Source organism: Ochotona curzoniae, unplaced genomic scaffold, assembly GCF_017591425.1.
Source record: "Ochotona curzoniae isolate NIBS_2020 unplaced genomic scaffold, NIBS_Ocur_1.0 scaffold_4701, whole genome shotgun sequence".
Taxonomy (NCBI): Eukaryota; Metazoa; Chordata; class Mammalia; order Lagomorpha; family Ochotonidae; genus Ochotona; species Ochotona curzoniae.
Window position 1 is genome coordinate 81,347,192 of NW_024467122.1, and position 22,941 is coordinate 81,370,132.

General features: G+C 48.3%; 1 protein-coding gene across 1 annotated transcript in view; it reads left to right on the forward strand.

The window, feature by feature from the left end:
* Window positions 1–21,319, forward strand: part of PTPN9 (protein tyrosine phosphatase non-receptor type 9) — an 82,155-nt gene extending 60,836 nt beyond the window's left edge. The window contains exons 8-13 of the mRNA XM_040968461.1: window positions 9,015–9,108; window positions 13,635–13,701; window positions 16,503–16,581; window positions 17,850–18,000; window positions 18,701–18,908; window positions 19,541–21,319. Coding sequence (XP_040824395.1) covers window positions 9,015–9,108; window positions 13,635–13,701; window positions 16,503–16,581; window positions 17,850–18,000; window positions 18,701–18,908; window positions 19,541–19,755 — 814 coding nt within the window. The 3' untranslated portion in view covers window positions 19,756–21,319. The remainder of the gene's footprint in view (window positions 1–9,014; window positions 9,109–13,634; window positions 13,702–16,502; window positions 16,582–17,849; window positions 18,001–18,700; window positions 18,909–19,540) is intronic.
* Window positions 21,320–22,941: the final 1,622 nt, after the last annotated feature.

Here is a 22,941-nt window from a genome sequence, read left to right on the forward strand (position 1 = left end):
AAGTGCCTCCTAGCAGGAAGGAGCGCTGCTGACTAATCTGAGAGGATCTATGCTTTTCTCCTAGAATCCCTGACCTTGTAGGTGCCTCTGCAATTACCCACTGGACGATGTCATTTCAGCTGTGTTCCCAATTCCCTTTGAAAAAGTGACTTGAGGTCAGGTATTGAGCTAGTGGCAAAGCCACCAGTTGAGGTGCTCATGTCCATGTCCCGCACTCAGGTCCCAGGTAGGATTTGTGACTGTGCTTCAGCTTGCGGCTAATTCAGGCCCGAGAGGCAGCGGTGAGGGCCTGGGTGGTTAACTTCCTTCTACCCATGTGGAGACCTGCACTGAGCTCCCAGCTCTGGCTTCCACCCTGGCCGTTGCAGACATCTGGGCATTGAACAGTGAATAGGAACTCTGTGTTGCTGCCTCTCGAATAAATTTTTTTTTGAATCTTTAAGAAGGGCCCAATGCAATTGCATAATGGTTAAAGTCCTTACCTTGAACGCACCGGGATCCCATATGGGCGTTGGTTCTAATCCCAGCTGTCCTACTTCCCATCCAGCTCCCTGCTTGTGGCCTGGGAAAGCAGTCGAGGACGGCCCAAAGCCTTGGGACCCTGCACTCGCATGGGAAACCTAGAAGAAGCTCCTGGCTCCTGGCTTTGGATCAGCTCAACTCCAGCAGTTGCGGTCACTAGGGGAGTGAACCAGCAGGCAGATCTTCCTCTTTGTTTCTCCTCCTCTATGTATATCTGACTTTCCAATAAGAATAAATAAATCTTTAAAAAAAATCTTTAAGGAAAAGAAAAGGCCCATTTGTGGATTTCCGAACGTTGTTGCTCCAAAATAAGCTTACCTTTTGATTTTAATTTTCCACAAACATTTTGAGGTAACATTGTATGTCTCCCTGGGAATTCCAGATTATGAACTTTATGGTCCCATTGATCATTAGACTTAATTTTTCCAATCTACTCCCCCATCTACCATTTTATTTCTCGGGAAGATTCATTCATTTATTTTAAAGGCAGTTTCAGAGCCAGGAGAAGACAGAGAAGGTTTCCCATGTACTGGTTCACTCCCCAAATGACCACAGTAAGCGGAATTAGCCTGGAACCAAGAGCTTCTTCAGGTCTTCCATGTGCACGCGCGGGTACAGGAACGTGGGCCATCCTCTGCAGCTTTCCCAGGCACATTGACAGGGAGGTGGATTATAAACAGAGCAGGCAGAACTCAAATTGGCACCCATTTGGGATGCTGACGCTGCAAGTAGTGGCTTTACTTGCCGTACCACAGTGCTGGCCCTTAACAAAAATTTTTTTCATGCGACTGCATTGTGGTATAGTAGTGTAAGTTGCTGCTTGTGACGTCAGCATTCTGCATGTAGTACCAGCTTGTTTTGATTGCTCTGCTTCCAGCTCAGCGTCCTGCTAATTTCCTAGGAAGACAGCTGAAGGTGGCCTGAGTACACGAGCTCCCACCATTCCTGTGGGAGATCCAGGATGGAACTCTTGGCTTCTGGCCCAGCTGTCTCTGACTCGCCACCCCGCTCATTATTCTGCCTTTCAAATAAGTAAATGCATATTTTCAAAATAGATTTATAAGAAGATAGGCCAAATATGAGACAATTGTGGATTCACAGACTGCTTTAAGAACAGTACAGACAGGGCCGTGTTGATAATGTCATGGCCTGCAGTGCTGGCGTCCATGTGGCAGCAAGGCCTGTGTTTACTGAAGGACAAGAGGGAGCCTCCGGTGATGGATTCCTTTGTATCTTATCTCTAGGGACAGATATACATCTACGTATGTGACTAAACGGCGGCATGCTTAATGCACAAGATGACCCAGGAAGACAGGAATGGTGGATGCACCTTATTACTCCCAAGCTCCACAACTGCACCCCGACCTCTGCCAGCACATACCTGTTCTCTCACACTGCAGTTAGAGACTTTCCAGATGTCCTTGTTTCTGTCCATCCCAGGAAACATTTCTTATAAATATTTGTGAATAGGCTTTGAGTAAACAGCAGTTTCCAATTCTCTGGGATAAATGCCCAGGAATGCAATTGCTGGATCATATGGTAATTGTATGTTTTGTTATTTCTAAGAAACTGCCTATTTTCCAGAATTTGGTGTGCCGCCAGCAGTGTATGAGTGTAAGCAATCTTTTCTGCTCTGCACCAGCATTTTAGTAGTGACATTTTGAAAAAAAAATTTTAAAGAGTTATAGAGGGAAAGATAGGGAGACAGACAGAACTTCATTCAGTGTCTCACTTTGCAGGTGGCTACAACAGCCAAGGCTGGTCTAAAACCAGGATCCTAGAGCTTTTTCCAGGTCCCCCATGAGGGTACAGGAGCCCAATACTTGAGCTACCTTTGGTGATTTCCCAGGCACATTATCAGGGATCTGGAATGGAAGTGGAGCAGTGGGGATTTGAACTCTCACCTAAAGGGGATGCTGTTATTGTAGGTGGTGGCTTACCCCATCATCCCACAATATTGAGCCCCATGTTACTTGAGTTTTATTTTAGCTATTTAGGGTTGTAATAAGGTCACATTGTAAATTCATTTTGCATTTTTCTAATGATTGATGATATTGATCATATTTTTGTGCCTTGTGCCTGTCTTATAAACTGTTAAGACTTCAGAGTTCTTTATTTTTTTAAGCTTTTAATTTATATTGAGAGCAGAGAAAGAGTGATCATCCATCAGCTGAGTTACTTCCCAAATGCGTGCAGACGGCCAGCCCTGGATCAGAGCAAGGCAGGAGCCAGGAGCTCCAGGCGGTGCTCCAATGCAGGTGGCAGAGGTCAGAGTGCTTGAGATGCCCTCAGTTTCTGCCTCCCAGGGTGTACACTGATGTGGAGCTGTAACCAGCATCCAGCTGAGGGAAGCAGGCATGCTGCTGAGGACTGCAGCTGTTCCAAACTGAGTCTTTATGCTGTCTCCAATACCCACACTTAGATATTAGTTCTCTTATTGTTTTTTTTTTGTTATAGTTTTCACTACATTATTAATATATAAAAAATATTTTTATTAGAAAAGCAGATATACAAAGAAAAAGACAGACAAACAGAAAAATCTTATGTCAGCTGATTCACTTCCCAAGTGGCTGTGATGGCTGAGCTGATCTAAAAACAGGAGCCAGGAGCTTCCTCCAGGTCTGCTATGCAGGTGCAGGGTCCCAAGGCTTTGGGCCGCCCTTGACTGCTTTCCCAGGCCACAAGCAGGGTCTTGATGGGAAGTGCAGCTGCTGGGATATGAACCAGTGCCCATATGGGATTCCAGAGAATGCAAGGTGAGGATTTAGCCACTAGCTATTGCACCTGGCCCAGTATTTTATTTTTCTAATGATTCATTTATTTATTTATTTGAAAGGCAGAGTTACAGAGAGAGGAAAGGCAGTAATCGGGGGAGAGCTTCCATCTGCTGGTTCATTCCCAAAATGAACAGAATAACTGGAGCTGAGTTGATCCAAAGCAAGAATCAGGCGCTTCTACTGGGTCTCCCTCATATGTTCAAATGCCCAAGACTTTGGGTCATCTGCTCTTTTCCCAGACCACAAGTAGCATACTAGAGCAGCTGTGACTCGAACCGTGCCCATATGAGAGTCTCGTTCTTGTAGGTGAGTAGTCAATTGAGTCATTGTACTAGCTTCCTAAATAAATGTTTTTTTTTAAAAAAATATCAGGCTATTTTTATATGGGAAGTTGAGAATACTTTTTATCTTTTCTCTTTTTTTTTTTTTTTAATTTATTTTTACTGGAAAGTCAGATATATAGAGAGGAGGAAGGACAGAGAGGAATATCTTCCATTTGCTGGCTCACTCCCCAAATAGCTGCAATGACTCTAGTTGAGCTGATCCGAAGCCAGGAGCTTCTTCTGGGCCTCCCACGTGGGTGCAGGGTCCCAAAGCTTTGGGCTGTCCTCGACTTCTTTCCCAAGCCACAAGCAGGGAGCTGGATGGGAAGCAGGGCCACCTAAACACGAACTTTTGCTCATATGGTATCCTGGTAGTTGAAGTTAGGAATATTTTAACAAAAAAAATTATGGGGCCTAGCAAAGTAAGCGTAGTGGCTAAAGTCTTTGTGTTGCACACACTAGAATCCCAAATGGTCGCTGGTTCTAATCCTGGTCGCTCCACTTCCTGTCCCCCCCACTTGGCCTGCTTGTGGCCTGGGAAAGCAGTCAAGGATGGCTCAAAGCCTTGGGACCTTGCACCTGTGTGGGAGAGCTGAAAAAAAGCTCCTGGCTTTGGTTTTGGATTGGCTCAGCTCTAGTTGTTACGGCCACTTGGAAAGTGAATAGCAGATGGAACATCTTTGTCACTCCTTCTCTCTGTAAATCTGACTTTCCAATAAAAATAATATAAATCTGAATAAATAAATAAATAAATTAATTAAAATGTAACAGTACCAAGAAAATCAAGGTCCAGGCTTGTGTTGTAGTAGTTAAATGTCACATAAGATTCCCTCATCCCATAGCGGAGTGTCAGCTCAGATCTTGGGCCTGGTTTTCTGCACCTGGGCACCCTGGGAGGCAGCAGCCTTTGGCTTGAACAGTTGGGCCTCTCAAGTTTCTGTGATTCACTGTGTTTCTCTGCCTTTCAATAAATTAAAATACTTAGCTAAGGGAATGAAGTGTCCTTGCTAACCTGGTCATCCCTGTCAGCTCTCGATGTATGTCTCCCGGCGCTGCTTCCATAATTCTCAGTTCATGTGTTTCTAATATGCCCTGGTGATTTCTATTGTAGATCAACATTTGCTGTCACACTGTGTCTCTTTCCTTTCACTGTCTTCCCAGTGTAACTAGAGGTCACAGTTATCAAACCCTTTTTGCTAAAGATTTATTTATTTTTATTGGAAAGTCAGATATAAACAGAGAGGAAGAGAGACATAGAATAAGATCTTTTTTTAATATTTATTTATTTTTATTACAAAGTCAGATATACAGAGAGGAGGAGAGACAGAGAGGAAGATTTTCAGTCCAATGATTCCCTCCCCAGGTGAGTGCAACGACTGGAGCTGCGCCGATCCAAAGCCCGGAGCCCAGATCTTCCATCTTCTATCAACTTGTTCATTCCCCAAACGTTTGTAATAACCATGGCTAGAAGCAACACCTCTGGCTCTCCCACATAGGTGACAGAAGAGCTAGGATTCCAACTGGTCCGTTGATGTGTAAAAGGGAATCCCATGTGGCAGCTTCACCTGCTGTACCACATCCCCCCGCTCACCCAGAGACCATAGTTTGCTGTCTCTTCTCTTAGAGTCATCCTTTCATTTTCTTAATTTTCTTACCATGTAATGTTTTGTATTATGAGAAATTTTTTCAACTTTCTGTTTCATTTCTAATCAAAGTTTGTGTTTTAAAGACTATGTTTTAAAAGATTTATGTATATTTATTGTAAAGTCAGATATACAGAGAGGAAGAGAGATAGAGAGGAAGATCCTCCCTGCCTGGTTCACTCCCCAAGAGGCTTCAACGGGCAGTTGCCAGAGCTTAGCTGATCCAAAGCCAGGGCCCAGGATTCCTTCTGGGTCTCCCACACTGGTGCAGAGTTTCAAGGCCTTGGGCTATCCTCCACTGCTTTCCCAGGCCACAAGCAGGGAGCTGGATGAGAAGTGGAGGAGCCAGGATATAAAACCATTGCCCATTTGGGAATCCTTGCATGTTCAAGGCAAGTTCTTTAGCCACTATGATACTGCGCTGGGCCCATTGAAGACAATTTTTGAAAGGTTTATTTATTTGGTGGGCAGAGCTAAAAGAAGGAGAAGTAGAGACAGAGCATTATTTTCCATTTTCTGGTTCACTCTCCAAATGGCTTTAGTTGTCAGAGCAGGGCCAGGCTAAATCCAGGAACTTGGAGCTTCTTCTCTGCTTTCCTCCTGGAGCCCAAGCACTTGAACCATCTTCCACTGCTTTCCCAGGTGCATTAGCAGGGAGCTGCGTGGGAAGTGAAATAGCCAGGGATGCTGTTCTTACATCGCAGCACCAAGCCTTGATGATCATTTTTAATTTCTAAGATTTTTTTTTCTGGTTTTTCTTTTTTCACAGAGTACTGTTCTTCTCTCAAATATAGGTAACACCGTCTGTTTTCTCTTTGAGGGTATTAATTGTAGTCATTAAGACGGCATTTTCTGGAGCCATTGCTGTGGCACAGTGAGTGAGGCTGCTCATTGCAGCACTGACATCCCACATTGAGTCCCATTGCATATCCAGAAGCTCTGCTTTTGTTCCAGCTCCTTATGCACCTAGGCAGGCAGTAGATAATGGTCCCTGGTCTAACGCCAGCCTTCTGGGAGGCCAGAATGGAGTTCCTGGCTCTGTCTTGAGCCTTGCCGAGATCTGGGTATTGGGGTCTTGCCTCGGTTTTTGCTATTGGCTCTTTGGGGTCATTTGAAAAATAAACAGTGGTTGAAAGTAGTCCCTCTTTGTTTCTCCCTTGCTCTGCTGCTCTGCCTTTGAAACACAGAAAGAATCAGTTCCCTCTTCCTGGCTCTTTGTTGCTTTCCCTTGTTAGTTTTTGATTGGACTCTATGTTAGGGGTGTCTTTAGTCTGGAGGTCTTTGGCTGTGGGTTTCCTGAAAGCCTCCTTGGGTGGGCCTTCAGGGAGGTGATCCTGCCGCTGTGTGTGGGCGTCCTCCAGGGCTCAGCACGTTGCCTCTGGACTGAGCACTTTGTCTAGAGCAAGGTCTTCAACTGTTTGTTGTATGGGATGTTTGTTGTATTGCTTGCTGGGATGCAAGCAAGACACATCAGGGAAAAGGGGCAAGTCACGTGTTTTCCTGCTTTGCAGGATGTAGGAGTTGAATGGGTGAATCATTTTGTCTCTCTGGGTAGCCTCCTGGGTCCTAGTTTCTCTTACTTGGCCAAGTCAGTCCAAACCTTCGGGCTCGGCATGGTGGCCTAGCAGCTAAAGTCCTCATCTTGAATGCGCCAGGATCCCATATGGGCGCCAGTTCTAATCCTGACAGCCCCACTTCCATCCAGCTCCCTGCTTATGGCCTTGGAAAGCAGTTGAGGATTCCCCAAAGCATTAGGACCCTGCACCTGCATGGGAGGCCTGGAATACATTCCTGGCTCCTGGCTTTGGATCGGCTCAGCTCCGGCCATTGCGGTCACTTGGGGAGTGAATCAACAGATGGAAGACCTTTCTCTCTGTCTCTCCTCCTCTCTCTCTATATATATCTACTTTTCCAATAGAAAAATAAAGTAAATCTTAAAAAATAAAATCCAGGGCCCGGCGCGATGGCACAGTCCTCACCTTGCATGCCCGGGATCCCATATGGGCACCGGTTCTAATCCCGGCAGCCCTGCTTCCCATTCAGCTCCCTGCCTGTGGCCTGGGAAAGCAGTCGAGGACGGCCCAAAGCTTTGGGGCCCTGCACCTGCGTGGGAGACCTGGAAGAGGCTCCTGGCTTCAGATCGGCATAGCATCGGCCGTTGCGCTCACTTGGGGAGTGAATCATTGGACGGAAGATCTTCCTCTCTGTCTCTCCTCTCTGTACATCCGCCTTTCCAATAAAAATAATAAAATAAATCTTTAAAAAAAAATAAAATCCAAACCATCGTATCTGCTTTCTGTCCTAGAATGGTTTGAAGCCGCTTTACTATCTGCTGGTGCCTTTGGCTGAATTCCAAATTGTCCTCTTATTTCTAGTGAAGCTATTGGACAGAAGCGAGTAGGCATGTGTTATCAACGCCACCAGTTTGACAGAATGTAATAAATTTATTTTAGACATAAACTCTGAACTCTCTCCCTCTTCTTCCTTCAGAGACATCAACAGAATTGCCTTTCCTGCCCATGTTTTTTTTTTTTTAAAGATTTATTTTTATTATTTTTTTATTGGAAAGGCGGATATACAGAGAGGAGAGATAGAGAGGAAGATCTTCTATCTGGTGATTCATTCCCCAAGCGGCTGCAACAGCCAGTGTTGCGCCAATCTGAAGCCAGGATCCAGGAACTTCTTCCAGGTCTCCCACGCGGGTGCAGGGTCCCAAAGCTTTGGGTCGTCCTTGACTGCTTTCCCAGGCCACAAGCAGGGATCTGGATGGGAAGTGGAGCTGCCGGGATTAGAACCGGCACCCATATATATATTATATATATAATTCCTGGTGCGTTCAAGGCGAGGACTTTCATCACTATGCTATCACGCCGGGACCAATTTTATATTATTTTTAAGATTTCTTTTATATATGTGTCAAAATTCAGAGTTACAAAGAGGAAGAGACCAAGATTTTCATCCTCTGCCTCACTCTCCACATGCCCTAACAGCCAAGACTAGGCCAGGCCAAAGCCAGGAGGGAACTAAGAGCTTCGGCTGATCTTGCGCAAGGGTATCAGGAGCCCATACGCTGGAGCTGTCTTCTGCTTGCTGTCCCAGGCCCTTAGCTGAGAGCTGCATTGGAACTGGAGCAGCCAGGGCACAAGTCAGTCAAGGGATTCTGGTTCTGCAGGCAGCACCTACCCACTTAGCCACATGCCAGCCCCCACTGCTGTTTTTCCAGGAACTGTTTGAAAGCCCTTGTATATACTTGCTAATAACAGTGATGGGGGATCATTTATTTATTTATTTAAAAGATTTATTTATTTTTATTGGAAAGTCAGATATACAGAGAAGAATATCTTCCGTTCGATGATTCACTCCCCAAGTTACCACAACAGCCGGTGCTGCGCCAATCCAGAGCCAGGAGCCAGAAACCTCTTCTGGGCCTCCCACATGAGTGCAGGGACCCAAAGCTTTGGGCCATCCTCGACTGCTTTCCCAGGCCACAAGCATGGAGCTGGATGGGAAGTGGAGCTGCCAGGATTAGAACCGACGCCCATATGGGATCTTGGCGCGTTCAGAGCGAGGACTTCTGCTGCTAGGCCACGCCGCCATGCCGGGGAATCATTTAGACTAGAGAATGTAAAGCCTGACTATCTCTTCCTGTCAGCACTTGGTTCCCCTTTATTATTGGTAGCTTTTGCACATATCCATGTCCTCTGCCCTACGTTCTGCTCATTCTGGTGTGTCTGTTTTATTTCCTTCAGGTCTCCTGGGAACCTTGAGAAGAATCGCTATGGGGATGTCCCCTGTCTGGACCAAACCAGAGTGAAGCTGACGAAACGGAGTGGCTACGCTCAGGTACACAGATGGATGGCCCATCTTTTTGGGGCCCTGAGCGGAACATAACGCCTTTCCAGAACAAGCCTGCTGACCCAGTAATGGAGGGATACGATCGAGTTCTGATTTTATTGGTTGGGGAGTTGCGGCATTCTCACCGCTAGCTTAGTCTGGCTCACTTAGCCACCATGTGTTTGTGTCAGCACAGGGCAGTTCAGGTCAGAGCTAACCCTGCTTTGCGTGTGTGTCGGGGAGCAGTGTACATGAGTGATGCCCGTGTCTAGGACAGAGAGGAGATGACCAGATGGCTGTGCTTTTCCATGGATGATCTCAATTATATCTGTACCCACAAAGGTCCTATGTTCAATACCTGAGCATTTAGCACGTTTGGACTCTTCAGGTGCATCTTTAACGTTCATGTCCTTGTCAGTACTTCAGCCAGTTTTCAAGTTATTCCACCATGGTTTTCCAGAACAAATCATGGTATGATTTCAGAAAAGTTTATCCTGTTAAGGTAACAATAGGGGGTTAGAAATTTTTCTTTCTATCTGTGTCTTGCGTATCTTCTATAACATTAGTGGTTGACTTGTTTTTTATTATATTTTTATTTTGAATTTTGAATTATGTCGTACAATTTCGTATAGGCTCGGATTTCCCCCAAATTCCCACCCCCATCAGATTTTTCCCATTTTGTTACAATAGTGTAGTCCTTCATAAGGAATCATAATTCTATCAGTCTCTTATTTGAGTGTACCCCCACATTGTTGGTATAGACAGTGTTGGACAGTCCAGCATCCCATTGTCTACATGTGTCCAACAATCTTACTGGGAATCCATCTTTCACCTGAAAACAGGGATGCATGTTCCATTATACCCCCATGTCTATATATGACAGATCCCAGTACTCCATCACTATAGATTTCCATAAGAGGAAGCCATGAAACAAGGTCAACAACTGGCATGAGTTAGAACAGCCACAACAATAACAACAAGTACAACAACAAATTAGAGCACCATGAAAAAAAAATGACCAACACATGGGTGACAAAAAGGAAACACAAAAGTCTCTTAGGAAAAATGATGCCATTGTATAATCCATGAGTCTGTGATAAATTCGACAAGAGAAAAGAAATTATTTGGAATAAACCAAACTGAAATTTAAAAAAACATCAAAACACATGGGATACAGTCAAAAAAGCAAGCAAACAAACAAAAAACGGTATGGATTGGATTATTGAAGTTACACTTTCCATGTTGATTTCCTTATATAAGAGGGAACATATAGATTTGTTCTTTCGTGATTTCAATGAGCATAATGGTCTCTAGCTGGGACCACCTGGTTGCAAATAGAATAATTTCATTCTTCTTAATAGCTGAATAATATTCCATAGAGTAGATGTACCATGGTTTCTTTAATCACTCTTTGGACGCATATCTGGATTGTTTCCATGTCTTTGCTATTGTAGATTGTGCTGCTGTAAATATAGGGTTATAGATCCCCTTCTCATAGGCAGATTTCACTTCTGTTGGGTGACTTATTGTTTTTTAAAGTCCTGTTTATAGCAGTGTGGAATTTTGGGATGAGTGACTAAGTTGGTTTTATGGTTCTTTTTTGGTTGTGCCAGCTTTCTCTGTAGATGTCTGGAATTTAGCGTCAAGTCATGGTATCGACTGAGTGTGCTGTCTAGAGTAAAGAGGTTTAAGTAGTGCTTCTTTACCATGACACATATTGTAAATGCTTGCTGTTGCCTCAGTCAGCTCTGTGTCGGGGCGTGTTTAATGCATGGGTTGGGATCCTAGGATCAGCGTCTTTGCCTCCCTGACTCTGTGGCTCAGGTGGCTGAGCCTGGAGCCTTTCCTGGGCCCTTGCAGAGGAACTTCCTGCAGGAAGAGGAGACTTGCCCAGGTCTGCTACTGAGCATGTCCACTCAGCTCTGCCAGAACTGCCTGGAGCAGTGCTCTTGCGGAGGAAGGGACCAGGCACTGGGTCTGAGATATCTGTATGTGTCTGTGGTGACAGCTGGGTATGTGACTCTTAAAGATTTGCTTTGTTTATTTTTTAAAAGATTTATTTATCTTTATTAGAAAGGCAGATCAGATTTACAGAGAGGAGAGAGAGAAAGATCTTCCATCTGCTGGTTCACTTCCCAAATGGCTGGGATGGGTGTGACCTTTGGGTTGAGATATCTAGGGGGATGACTGTGAGGTCCCAGCAGTTCTGACTGCCCTGCTGGGAAAGCATGGTATGCTGGGGAAGGGGACGATGGTGAGAGGTGTGGCTCTCCCCTTGTTTGCTTTTGGAACACTTCTGTTTTTCTCCCACCTTCCCCCATTTCCTCTTCTGTGCCCTCTGCTGTCCATGTCCACTCATGTCCACCCATGTCCACATTCGGTTTAAAGGACTGTGGCAGAGATCTTGTGCATGTGGTAAGGCAATGCGCGTACCCAAGAACCTGTGACCCTTAGGAGGTGGGAGAGGAATTGGAAAGGCAGTTAGGAGTTTACCTTTGGGCAGTGGCTTTGTGTTGCTCGTTTGGGTGGTCATGGAGTCTGGGTGTGTGGTCCATCCATTGTAGCATTGCTCTCACTATGTGGTGGGATGGATGGGATGTTCCTGATCTGCTTGGCTTGCCTCCGCTTTGGTTCTGCATATAGTCCTGCAGGTCCTAATAGACTCTGGTTTGTAAATAGTGGCTTTATATAGATGTAATCGCATGTCATCTGATTCATCCATTTGAAGTGTACAAGTCAATGGTGTTTGATGCATTAACTGAGTGGTGTAATCATTATCATCACAGTCTACCTTAGAATACAATTGGGCCAGCTTTGAGCCTAGCAGGTCAAGTCGCTGGCTGGGACTCCAGTATCTTGGATCAGAATGCTGACTCAAGTCCCTGCTTTTACACTAGCACTCTAGCTCCCTGCCAGTGTGCCTTAGGAAGCAGCAGGTGATGACTGGGGTCACCATGTGGAAGCCCCAGATGGAGTTCCTGGCTCCTGACTTCAGCCTGACCCAGCCCTGACTGTTGCAGCCGTTTGGGAAGTGAAACAGCAGAAGAAAGATCTTTCTATCTGTTAGTCTCTCTATCCCTTCCTCAGCCCTCTTCCTACCAGCCTGCCCTTTAAATAGATGAATAAATAATCTAAAAATATTTTTATCGTCTCCCAGAACCCCTACCTTTGGCATTCATTCCCCCTCTCTCTAACCTACCACATCTGTATTCTGCCTTGATGGACTTGCCTGTTCTAGACAATCTGTGTAAATGGAGTCACGTGAATGGTGACCTTTGGTGTCTTAGAACACAGTGCCTTCCAGGCTCTCTGTGTGTAGCGGATGTCAACACCTCATCCCTTTTATTTCCCAGGAACGTCTCCTTGTGATCGTACACTACATGTTACTCATTTCTCATTGGAGGCACTTGGAGTTATTTGTATTTCTCAAACAAGTGTCTAAATTTTGAGTAGTCCTGTTTTGTCATTTCTCTTTTCAATTTTTTTCTTTCTAAAGATTTATTTATTTTTATTGTAAAGGCTGATACACAGAGAGAAGGAGAGACAGAGAGATAGATCTTCTGTCCACTGGTTCACTCCCCAAGTGGCTGCAGTGGCCAGAGCGAGCTGATCTAAAACCAGGAGCCAGGAGCTTCTTCCAGGTCCCCCACACAGGTACAGGGTCTCAAGACTTTGGACCATTCTCTGCTGCTTTCCCAGGCCATAGGTAGGGAGCTGGATGGGAAGTGGAGCAACCAGATACGAACTGGCACCCATATGAGATCTCAGTAGATGCAAGGCGTGAATTTCAGCCACCAGGCTATATACTGTGCCTTTTTTTTTTTCTTTTAAAGATCCATAGATCTGTTTTTTTTTTTTATTGGAGAGGCAAATCATATCTACATAGAAGAGAGACAAAAAGATCCCCCATTTGCTGGTTAACTCCTCAAATGGCCACAGTCATCGGAGTAGAGTTGGTCTGAAGCCAGGAGCTTCTTCCAAGTCTCCCACGTGGGTACACGGTCCCAAGGCTTTGGGCTGTCCTCTGCTGCTTTCCCAGGCCACAAGCAAGGATTGGAAGTGGAGCAGCTGGGACATGAAGCAGCACCCATGTGGCATCCCAGTGCTTGTAAGGCGAGGATCCATCCATTGAGCCATTCCCCTGTGCCCATTGTCCATTTCCTTAGAGGTGAACTCTCTAGATCACTTGGTAACCCCATTTACTCTTATGAGGAGCTGTGGGATTACCTGTTGTGTCTTCAGTAGCAGCATCTGGCGACTGCAATTTCCACATGTCCTTTCAATACCTGATTACAAAGACGGGCTTCTTTTTTTTTTTCCCTAGGCATTTTAAAGTTTTAATCTGTACAGTAGAGGTGTGTATTGACTCAGCCCGGTCTGTTGAAATGAGGGATGTGAATTGGTTTTTTTCGTTTCTCAGTGTCTGCCTAATGAGCATATTCATTCCCTGAGTTGTATGTACCTATCACAGCACATATACAACCCCACATGGGCTGTTGCGTGCAGCTGCAGTAATGTCTCCTTCTTGTCATTAGACAGATTACATCAATGCCAGTTTCATGGATGGCTATAAGCAGAAGAATGCTTACATCGGCACCCAAGGTAAGCTGGTCAAGCTCTCACACTTGGTTTGGTTCCGGGTGATGGCATCACTGTTCCAGGGAATGGTAACTGGAGTTGACGCAGCGACCGCCAGGTCCTGGGTTCCATAAGACTGCAAGTGGTTAAGGAAGTCAGACAAGAAGTACAGCGCTTCTCTTCAACCTCACCAGGCCTGTGGCCTGCTCTGCATTTCCAGTAGAGGTCAAGAAGGGCAGTGGTACTTGATGGAGGTTGCTTCTGATATAGGACTGAATAGTGCTGTCCTCAGAGAACGTCACTGGTCCCTGTACCGTCACAGAGCACTCTGGCAAGTGTGCTGACGTGGCCAGGCTGGGCTTAGTCAGACAGTTCCTGCTGGGCTTCAGATGGAGTGTCTGTAAATGCTCCAGGTGCCTTTGTGCATCTGAGAATACCAAGCTGGCTCCAAGGAAGGTGGGAAGAAAATTGGCACACGAATACAACATCAGCCACTACCACATGCATTTGCAGAGTATGGCCTCTGAGGAATCTGCAAGAGGTGGTGGGTGTTGGTACAGCATTAAGACACTGCTTCACAGGAGGGGGCAGTGTTGTGACACAGCTGTTCAAGTCACTGGGCACCATCCTATATGGCAGTATCCCATGTAAACACTGGTTTGGGTCCTAACTGCTCCACTTCTAATCCAGCTTCTTGCTAATACCTGAGAAATCAGCAGAAGATGACGCAAGTGCTTCTTGAAAGAACACTTAAGGTCTATCTTATTTATTTATTTATTTATTTTTTAAAAAGCAGAGATGAAGAGTCTCCATCTACTATTTCACTCCAAAAAAAGCTTGCTTTGGCTGGAGCTGGGATTCTGGCCAAGGCCAGGCCTGGTGTTGAATCCAAGCCAAGAACCTGGCCAAAGCCAGGACCCTGGAGCTCTGTCTGGGTCTCTTATGTAAGTGGTAGGATCCTAATACCTGGACAGTTTTCCACTGCCTTTTCCGGCATATTGGCAGGAACTCAGTTGGAAGCAAAGCACTCTGATACAGACTGCTTAAGCTGCTGCAATGCAACTTCATCACTGTTTTTGTTTAATGATACATTTTTTAAAAGATTTATTTATTTTTATCACAAAGTCAGATATACAGAGAGGAGTAGAGACAGAGAGGAAGATCTTCCGTCTGATGATTCACTCCCCACGTGACTGCAACGGCTGATGCTGCACTGATCCAAAGTCAGGAGCCAGGAACCTCTTCTGGATCTCACATGTGGGTGCAGCGTCCCTCGCCTGCTTCCCAGGCCACAAGCAGGGAGGAAGATGGAAAGTGGAGCTGCTGGGATTAGAACCAGCTCCCATATGGGATTCCGGCGTGCTCAAGATGAGTACTTCAGCCACTAGGCGACCGCGCTGGGTTTAATGATATCTTGTGAATAATTTCCTATAGCAAAATAGCTGATATCACAGCATTGTTTGTATAGAATGCATAAATTATGGTTAGCCCAAATTTTACCCTGTCTTATTGGAGATTTAGCTCATCGCCAAGATTTCCCACTTTGGGCAGTAGCCATCTCTGCAAAGAGAGACTTCTAGAGCCTAAGATACGGTAGCAAAACCATGGTGGAACAGTAACCATCCAGGCCCTTTGACACTGTTCTGCTTCCCAGGAAGTGGGGGAGGAGAAAACACTGGCAAAGTATAAGGAATTGTCCTGAGCTGTTTGTTACGGTCTTCGCTGAAAGGGAGTTGGTGGCCCATGAGTCTCTTCAACATTCTTGCTGAGTGGTTAGTTAGCACGTGGCATGTTCTGTGCTGATCCAAAGCCAGAAGTCTGGACCTTCTTCCGGGTCTCCCACATGGGTGCAGGATCCTAAGGCTTTGGGCCATCCTTGACTGCTTTTCCAGGCCACAAGCAGGGAGCTGGATGGAAAGTGGACCATCCGGGATTCCATGTGGAATCCCCGCACATACAAGGCGAGGACTTTAGCCATTAGGCAACCATTCTGGGTCCTAAAAGTAAATGTTTTAAAGGAATATTTTACTTATCTGAAAGATACAGTAGGAAAAACAGAAAGAGGCGTTCCATCTACTGGTATACTCCCCAAATGGCCACAATAGCTGCGGCTGGGTCAGTCCAAAGCCTGGAAGCAGGAGCTTCATTTGTGTCTCCCATGTGGGCCCAGGAACCCAAAGACTTATGCCATCCTCTGTTGCTTTCCCTGGCACTAAAACAGGGAGCTGGATCATAGGTGAAGCAGCTAGGACAAGACCTGGTATCCATGTGTAATGTGGATGCTACAGGTGGCAGCTAAGCTTGCCATCTACAACACCATCCTCAAAAACAAAGAAATTTGAAAAAAAAATTGTAAGGCATAATGATAACTCCTTGCAGAGGTATCTCTGTCTCTCTCTGTAATTGCCTTTCAAGTAAATAGATAAATCTTAAAAAACTAATGAAAAAGATGGAGTGATACAAGAATGAGAAGTTACCAGCGCTACTTTTGAATGAAGAGGCAGATTGCAAGCATGAAGGCTCAGAGCGGATGGGACTCAGGAGGGTGACAGTGTGGCCACGCCAGTGATTGCAAGTGGGAATTTTGGTGAGAGGAAAATAGCTGGAGATGTGTGCCTGATTGACACTGTCAGCTTGGCGTGACCACAGCTGCAGTTCTGGGAGGTGTGTGGCAGCGCCCCCCCAGACCTAGTGTGCCTGCCTCACATTTAGGGGACATTTCAGTACTTCCTAGGGTTAGCAGGTGTGTAGTGAGAGGAGCAGTGGTAGCTGACATCTGTGCTTTGTCCTGGACCAACAGCCCTTGCATTCTACTCTCATGTCAGGTCCTTTGGAGAATACGTACCGGGATTTCTGGCTCATGGTCTGGGAGCAGAAGGTCCTGGTGATTGTCATGACCACCCGGTGAGTGGATTTTGCCCATGCTCAGCCCAACCCCAAGCCTGAGAAATTATAGAGGACGTTTTGCTCTCGGAGGCCCCGAGTAGTAGGAGAGCTGAGACAGACCCTGACCCACCCTGTCTTCCTCTCAGCTGACCCTGGGTTAACCTGGGCAGAGGACAGTGGGCATTGATGGGACTCACCTGACAAAGCTTGAATGCCTGGACTGAGAGCCTGGCCTTACCCTCTCAGGGAGGAGCTGGTGGGGCAACCCTCACCCAGAGATGGACTTCAAGATCATGGAGAGTTTCATGTTGGGGACACTCGATAGGTAAAGTCTAGGCAATTATTCCAGAACTTGGAACCTCTGCCGTCTGACACTGCTGTTCCCAGTGTTTTAGGTAAGGGGCTTCCCTGGTGCTTGGCAGCATAGCAGCTCACTGTGGGTCTGCTCTGTTTCTTATTAGGAGCCATCTTCCTGACTCCTTTGCCTACCAGTGGTGTGACCTTTGACCCCTCTTCTGCACGAATGTGTTTCCTTCTATTGGGGAATTGTAAGAAGGGGAGAAATATCTTGAGTGGGGCAGGACTCTCTCAATAGGGAAAAGCTGAAAGGTGTTACCCACCCATTAGCATTATTATCACAACATTAATTGTAACCTGTTTTAAAAGAGGGCACAAAATAAATAAGAAGGTACACTTTGCTCCCTCCTCAGGGCATGTGCTTCGAGCATTGTGGACCACTAACAAGTGTAGGGTGGTCTCTAGGCCTCATGCAAACCCGCCTACCCCCCCAGCCCCACCCACTGCATCTTCAGATATGGGCTTTTCCCACTCCTCAACCTAGGGAGGAGGAGGAGCACTGGCTGAGGCCCAGGCTAGAAAGTTCTCTCTGACCTGCCCTGTTTTCCCTATACTCTGTCCACCCCTGTTCCTCCCAGATAACATGAGAAGGAGTGTGAGGTGTCAGGGAAGGGGGTGCAGCAGATGCTGCGTCTGTGAACACACAACCATGGTGGTGGATGAGCGCCCAGTCGATGGGCTATGTGACCAGGAAGGGGTGCAGTGGGTGCTGTGTCTGCGAGTACACAGCCATGTTGGTAGGTGAGCGCTCAATTGATGGGCTCTGTGAGCACATGCACAGACCTTCCCTGCTGCTTCCATGCTGCCGAGGACCTTGGGGCTCCTCAGAAGCCACAGGAGATGGCGCTGTGTCAGGAGTCCCACAGGGAACAGGAATCCCGCTGTGCAGAGGAAAGGTGGCAGGCTGACCTCTCTCCCTGTGTCCTCAGCTTCGAAGAAGGCGGCAGGAGAAAGTGTGGCCAATACTGGCCTTTAGAAAAAGACTCTCGGGTCCGATTTGGCTTCCTCACCGTGACCAACCTAGGCGTGGAGAACATGAACCATTATAAGAAAACAACGCTAGAAATTCATAACACAGAGGTAAGGCATGGTTTTGCTTTATCATTCAAATAATAATAATTTAAAAAAAAGTTTCTTGTTTAGTTAGTTTATCCCTAAATGCTTGTAGTAAAGTAGCTGGGATTAGGCCAAAGTCAGGAGCTGGGGAACCCAACCAGTATCGCCTGAGGGTGGCAGGGACACACCTGCTGCCTCCTGAGCTCTGTGTTAATAGAAGCTGCAGTAGGGAGCCAGAGGCAGGCTCGACCCCGACACTGATGTGGGACATTGGCATTTTAACTAGCATCCTAATTACTGGGTCAGGTGCCTGTCCCCTCCTCACCTTTTCTTTCCTTCTTTTTTTTATTTTAAAGATTTGTTCCCCTCCTCACCTTTTTGAAGCTGGGGGAGAAAGTTTATAGTAACGAAAATCTTCCAAGGAGGCAGACAGGATGACAGCAGGGCTGTGGGTTGTCTGTTCATCAGGGAATGGGGTGAAGTTTGGCATTGCACAGCCAGATCATCTTGACAACAGTCGTGCATGCATGGTGTTCTGTGAGGGCTGACTTCCAGTGTACAGAAAGCCCACTAATGGCACACCGTTAAACCTCCTTTGGGTTTGTGGCAGAAGGCAGTCGTGAGGGGACCGTGAGAGGGAGCTGGGAGCCTCAGTGGCCAGGTTCATAGGACGCTGAGCCTCTGGCACTAGTGGCTCCTTAATATTCACCTGCTTTCACCCCAGGAGCGGCAGAAACGCCAGGTAACCCACTTCCAGTTCCTGAGCTGGCCAGATTATGGCGTCCCTTCCTCAGCAGCTTCCCTCATCGACTTCCTGAGAGTGGTCCGAAGCCAACAGAGCCTGGCCGTCAGCAGCATGGGCGCGCGCTCCAGAGGCCAGTGCCCTGAGCCACCCATTGTGGTCCACTGCAGTGCGGGCATTGGCAGGACAGGTAAGGCTGCAGACGGCACTCCTGAGGGAGCGACAGGGAAGTGCCTCAGCTGTGGTGGCCATGGGAGGAGGAACCCGTACAAGGCCCTGTGCTTTTGATATCCCCCAAATCTGCCAGGGTGTGCTCACCCCAGCCATGGGCTCTGGAGGCTGATGCTTGATCGATCCAATCAGTGCCATTCTCTGCTGGCCCTGCCACCTTGTCCTCGGTGTCACAGAGGGGTCCCAGCAGCACCCAGCTAGGCTGCTGCCTGCTCCCCACATGGCTGCATTCGGCCTTCTGCAGTCACTGAGCTCAGGGCAGGTGTACACAGGCACTGTTGGTCCATCTAACCCAAGGGCCCCTCAGGGAGACGGTAGAACATTTCTAGTGGGTTCAGGCCTCCGTGGAGGTGTGGCACCTCTGGAAGTTGGGTGTGGGAGTGCTGCCAGTCAGTCCTCCCTCCCTCTTGCTGTTGTCCCTGTGTTTGTCCTGGGAGAGGCCACATTTCTCCAGTCCTCAGCACTCCTGGGACCCCTTCCTCAGGGGCCCCTGAGTTGGTTCATCCAGTCCTGCCTGGGTGTGCTGGGAGAGGGGAGAGCATGGAGAGCATGGAGAGCAAGGCAGCCGTGACTGCTGCTTGTCTTCCTCAGGTACCTTCTGCTCACTGGACATTTGCCTGGCACAGCTGGAGGAGCTCGGCACCCTTAATGTGTTCCAGACGGTGTCACGCATGAGGACCCAGCGCGCCTTCAGCATCCAGACCCCTGAGCAGTACTATTTTTGCTACAAGGCCATCCTGGAATTTGCAGAGAAGGAGGGCATGGTGCCCTCTGGCCACAGCCTACTGCCCATGGAGGGCCAGTAACTGTCCCCGGGCCAGTCCCTGCTGGACGGCCTTCCTTACCCTGCTACCCTGGATGTCACTGAGTCTGTGGGCTGCTGTTGGTGGACCTGCCGAAGCCATGGATCCTCCTCTTCGTCGTGTCTCCCAGGCCCGTGTGCACGCAGGCAGCCCTTCCCTTTGGCTGGGTCCCCGTGGTGGAGCTGCCCCGCGCAAGGGCTGGCAGCCATGTGTTCTCCACTTCCTAACACCTGCTCTCGAACTGTGCCTTATGAAAACCCAACTGTGGCTATTGAGTTTTGCCAGGGGCCCCGAGGTAAGTGGGAAGGAGTGAGCCCCTCTTTCCTGTTGCCATTCTTTTGGGGGTCTCCCTTCTCCCACTCCTTCCCATGCCTGGGGTCTGTTGGTGTGGTGAGCAGCCGCTGCCTTCCTCCCTGGAGAACCTGACTGAGTTCCATGTTCTAGAGGTTGTCCTGAGTGCCAAGCATGTGTGTACGTCGGGCGCGTATCCCGGTCCTCCCTGCCGTCGTGTGTGTGCGCGTGGATGTGCGCTTCTGTGTATGGGTCCACATGGACGAGTGTATATACTATCTATTGTATGTGACACTATGGGCATATTCTATAAATACATATACACACACATACTCCTTTGTAGAAGTTCCTGCGGCTCTGGGTTGCAGTTCAGACCCACTTCTTAGACCCTGGACTAGCTGGGGCTCAGGGTCAGCCTCCTGCCATCAGAGCACTAGGTGGGGGGAGGGTACACCCATTCTCTGTGCCCCTGCCGCAGGCCTCCTCCTGCAGTAACGCTGCCCCTTCCCCTGGATGCTGCCCCGTGGGGTCACAAGTCCTGGTTTGTGGTGACACTGGTTGAATTCAGCATGGATCACCCTTAGCTAATGATTGTTCTGTTTACTTTGCCAATTTGGGGAACAGACCTCCACTGTGAGTCCAGACCCTTTCCCCTCCCTGCCGTGGGCTTGGGGAGGCTATGAGCAAGCCGGGGCAGAGCGGGGTCAATGAGCAGCCAGAGCCAAATGCAATCGGTACGAAGTCTTCGGAAGGAAAGCAGGGAAGCCCTGCTGTGAAAGCGGAGACTGCTGGGAGCATGTCTCCCCGCGAGGACGGGCTGGGCCCTATGTCCTCTTGTCCTTCCGCAGCTTGGCCCTGCTACCCACCAAGATGCCCATCTGCCTCTGGCCATGTGCCAATGACAAGCTGCACCCCCTGGCTGGGTGATGGGGTACCTGTGATCACAGTTTGCCCTTCTCCACCCACCATGACCCTGCCTGCTCCTGGCCTGTTGTGCCAGGGACAGAATCAAACACCCCAGCATTCCACATTCCCAAGAGCATCCTGGGAACCCCTAAACCTCCTTACCCCTGTCAGAAGATGAGGTTGGCAGCTCATCAGACCTCGATAACTTTATACTGTAATAAGCTCTTTGAATGTGTATATTCTTATTTTTTACAATCATTTCATTTTGTATTTAACATCAATGGACTGAGTCAGATTCTGAAGATAATTGTAATGTTCAATATCTTACAGCGATACAGTTTTGTATTTACATATAAATATATCAACATGATCAAACCCTTTTAGCTTCATCAGTTTTCACAGTCGGGTCGGGAAGGTGAGAAATGGGTCCAGGAGCTGGCCTGGGTGGGGTCGGGAGGAAAAGAGGGGCCAAGGCACCTGCCTGTGCCAGTGTTCTGAGAGCCGCCCAGCTGCTTGGAAGGCCACACACAGCCCTCGTTTTGGACACAGGGACCCACATGGTTGAGGTCTGGCCAAGCGTCGAGCTCTGTCTATACAGTACCTTCTCCCGAGCACTTCAGGCAGACCCCACCACAAGCCCACCCAGCCGACATGCTTCACCTCCTATTCCCTCTGCCCTTGTCCCATTTTTGGACAGATGGGGAAGGTGTGGTCCAGTTCTGTCACTCGTGCCATTTCATGACAAAGCATGGGCCTGTCTGCCATTTTAGACTTGGAGACCGTGCATCAGCTTTGCCTAACCCCCTTCTCAGCCTGCAAACAGTTGGTCCTTTCCAAGCAGCTGATCTGACCCAGGGGGCTCTGCTCAGGTAGGGGCCCCAGGTCTACAGCCTGTCAACCATATGGGTGCCCCAGGCTTTGGGGAAGAGCTTGAATCCTTGCATCTCAGAGGGACCCAGAAGCCTGTGTCTCCACAGGAACACACCCACTCTGTGGAGCTGTTCCTGGCTGCCTGGTGGAACAGTTCTGGCCTGGACAGTATACAAACATTGGGGTGTTCTGGGCAACCACAAGGGCAGCGTGCACTTGTCAGGGGTCGCTCTGCTCTGGACCCAAGGCTGTTAGAGTCCTTTCAGGTCAGCTTCATGGGCCGCCGCCTTCCCCCCACCTCCACTCCAACATAGGTACTGCCAGCGGATGGAAAGCAGGTGCATGGCAAAGTGGATTTGTCCCAGCCAGGAAGCTGGGCTCCCAAGGACTGGCTCTGGCACTCAGACTGGCTTTCCTCCAAGGATCCACCTCCCAGCAGGCTGCCGAGCTTTTGAGAGCTGAGGTTCCCAGCTCCGCCGAGCTTTCCTGGGGGTGGGTAAACCTGAAAGGTGAAGAGAGGTTTTCAGGGCTCTGAGAAGACATGGATAGGAGTGCAATCTCCAGGGTGATTAAAGCTCAGAGGTGTTGGGGAGCCGACTTCAGCCTGTCAGTTACGTTAAGGGGCTGTGGCTCAACTTCCCTGTAAGTGTGGAGTCAGGAGCAAGCTCCTGGCTGCAGTTGCCTGGGCCCATCACACGGGCAGCTGGGGAGCAGAGTGGACCAGGTCTGGGAACTACTGCCTGGGCTCTGGGGGAGAAGTAACAATATATGTCTCCTGAATCTTCCTTAAGTAAATCCAGAAAGGAAGGGATTGGTAGCTTTCCCCCACTGCTGTTGGTTGCTCTTACCACGTGTGAGCCCATGTGGGCCAGGAAGCAGGAGAAGCCACAGCAAGCTCAGCAAGTCACAGGGTCCTCACACTGGAGGGAGTACCCAAGGCAGAGGAAGAGGCTGGCAGCTCTGATATCCCCCACCATCCTACCCCTTCCCAGTTGTGAAGGACTCTGACATCCCCAGCCTGGGAGTCCCCCAACTGTCAGTCTCCACCCAGCAGGGCAGGACTGTCCTTGGGGGGCTGGACTGGACTGCCCTGTGGTCAGAGGGTGATGAGACCCCTGCCCA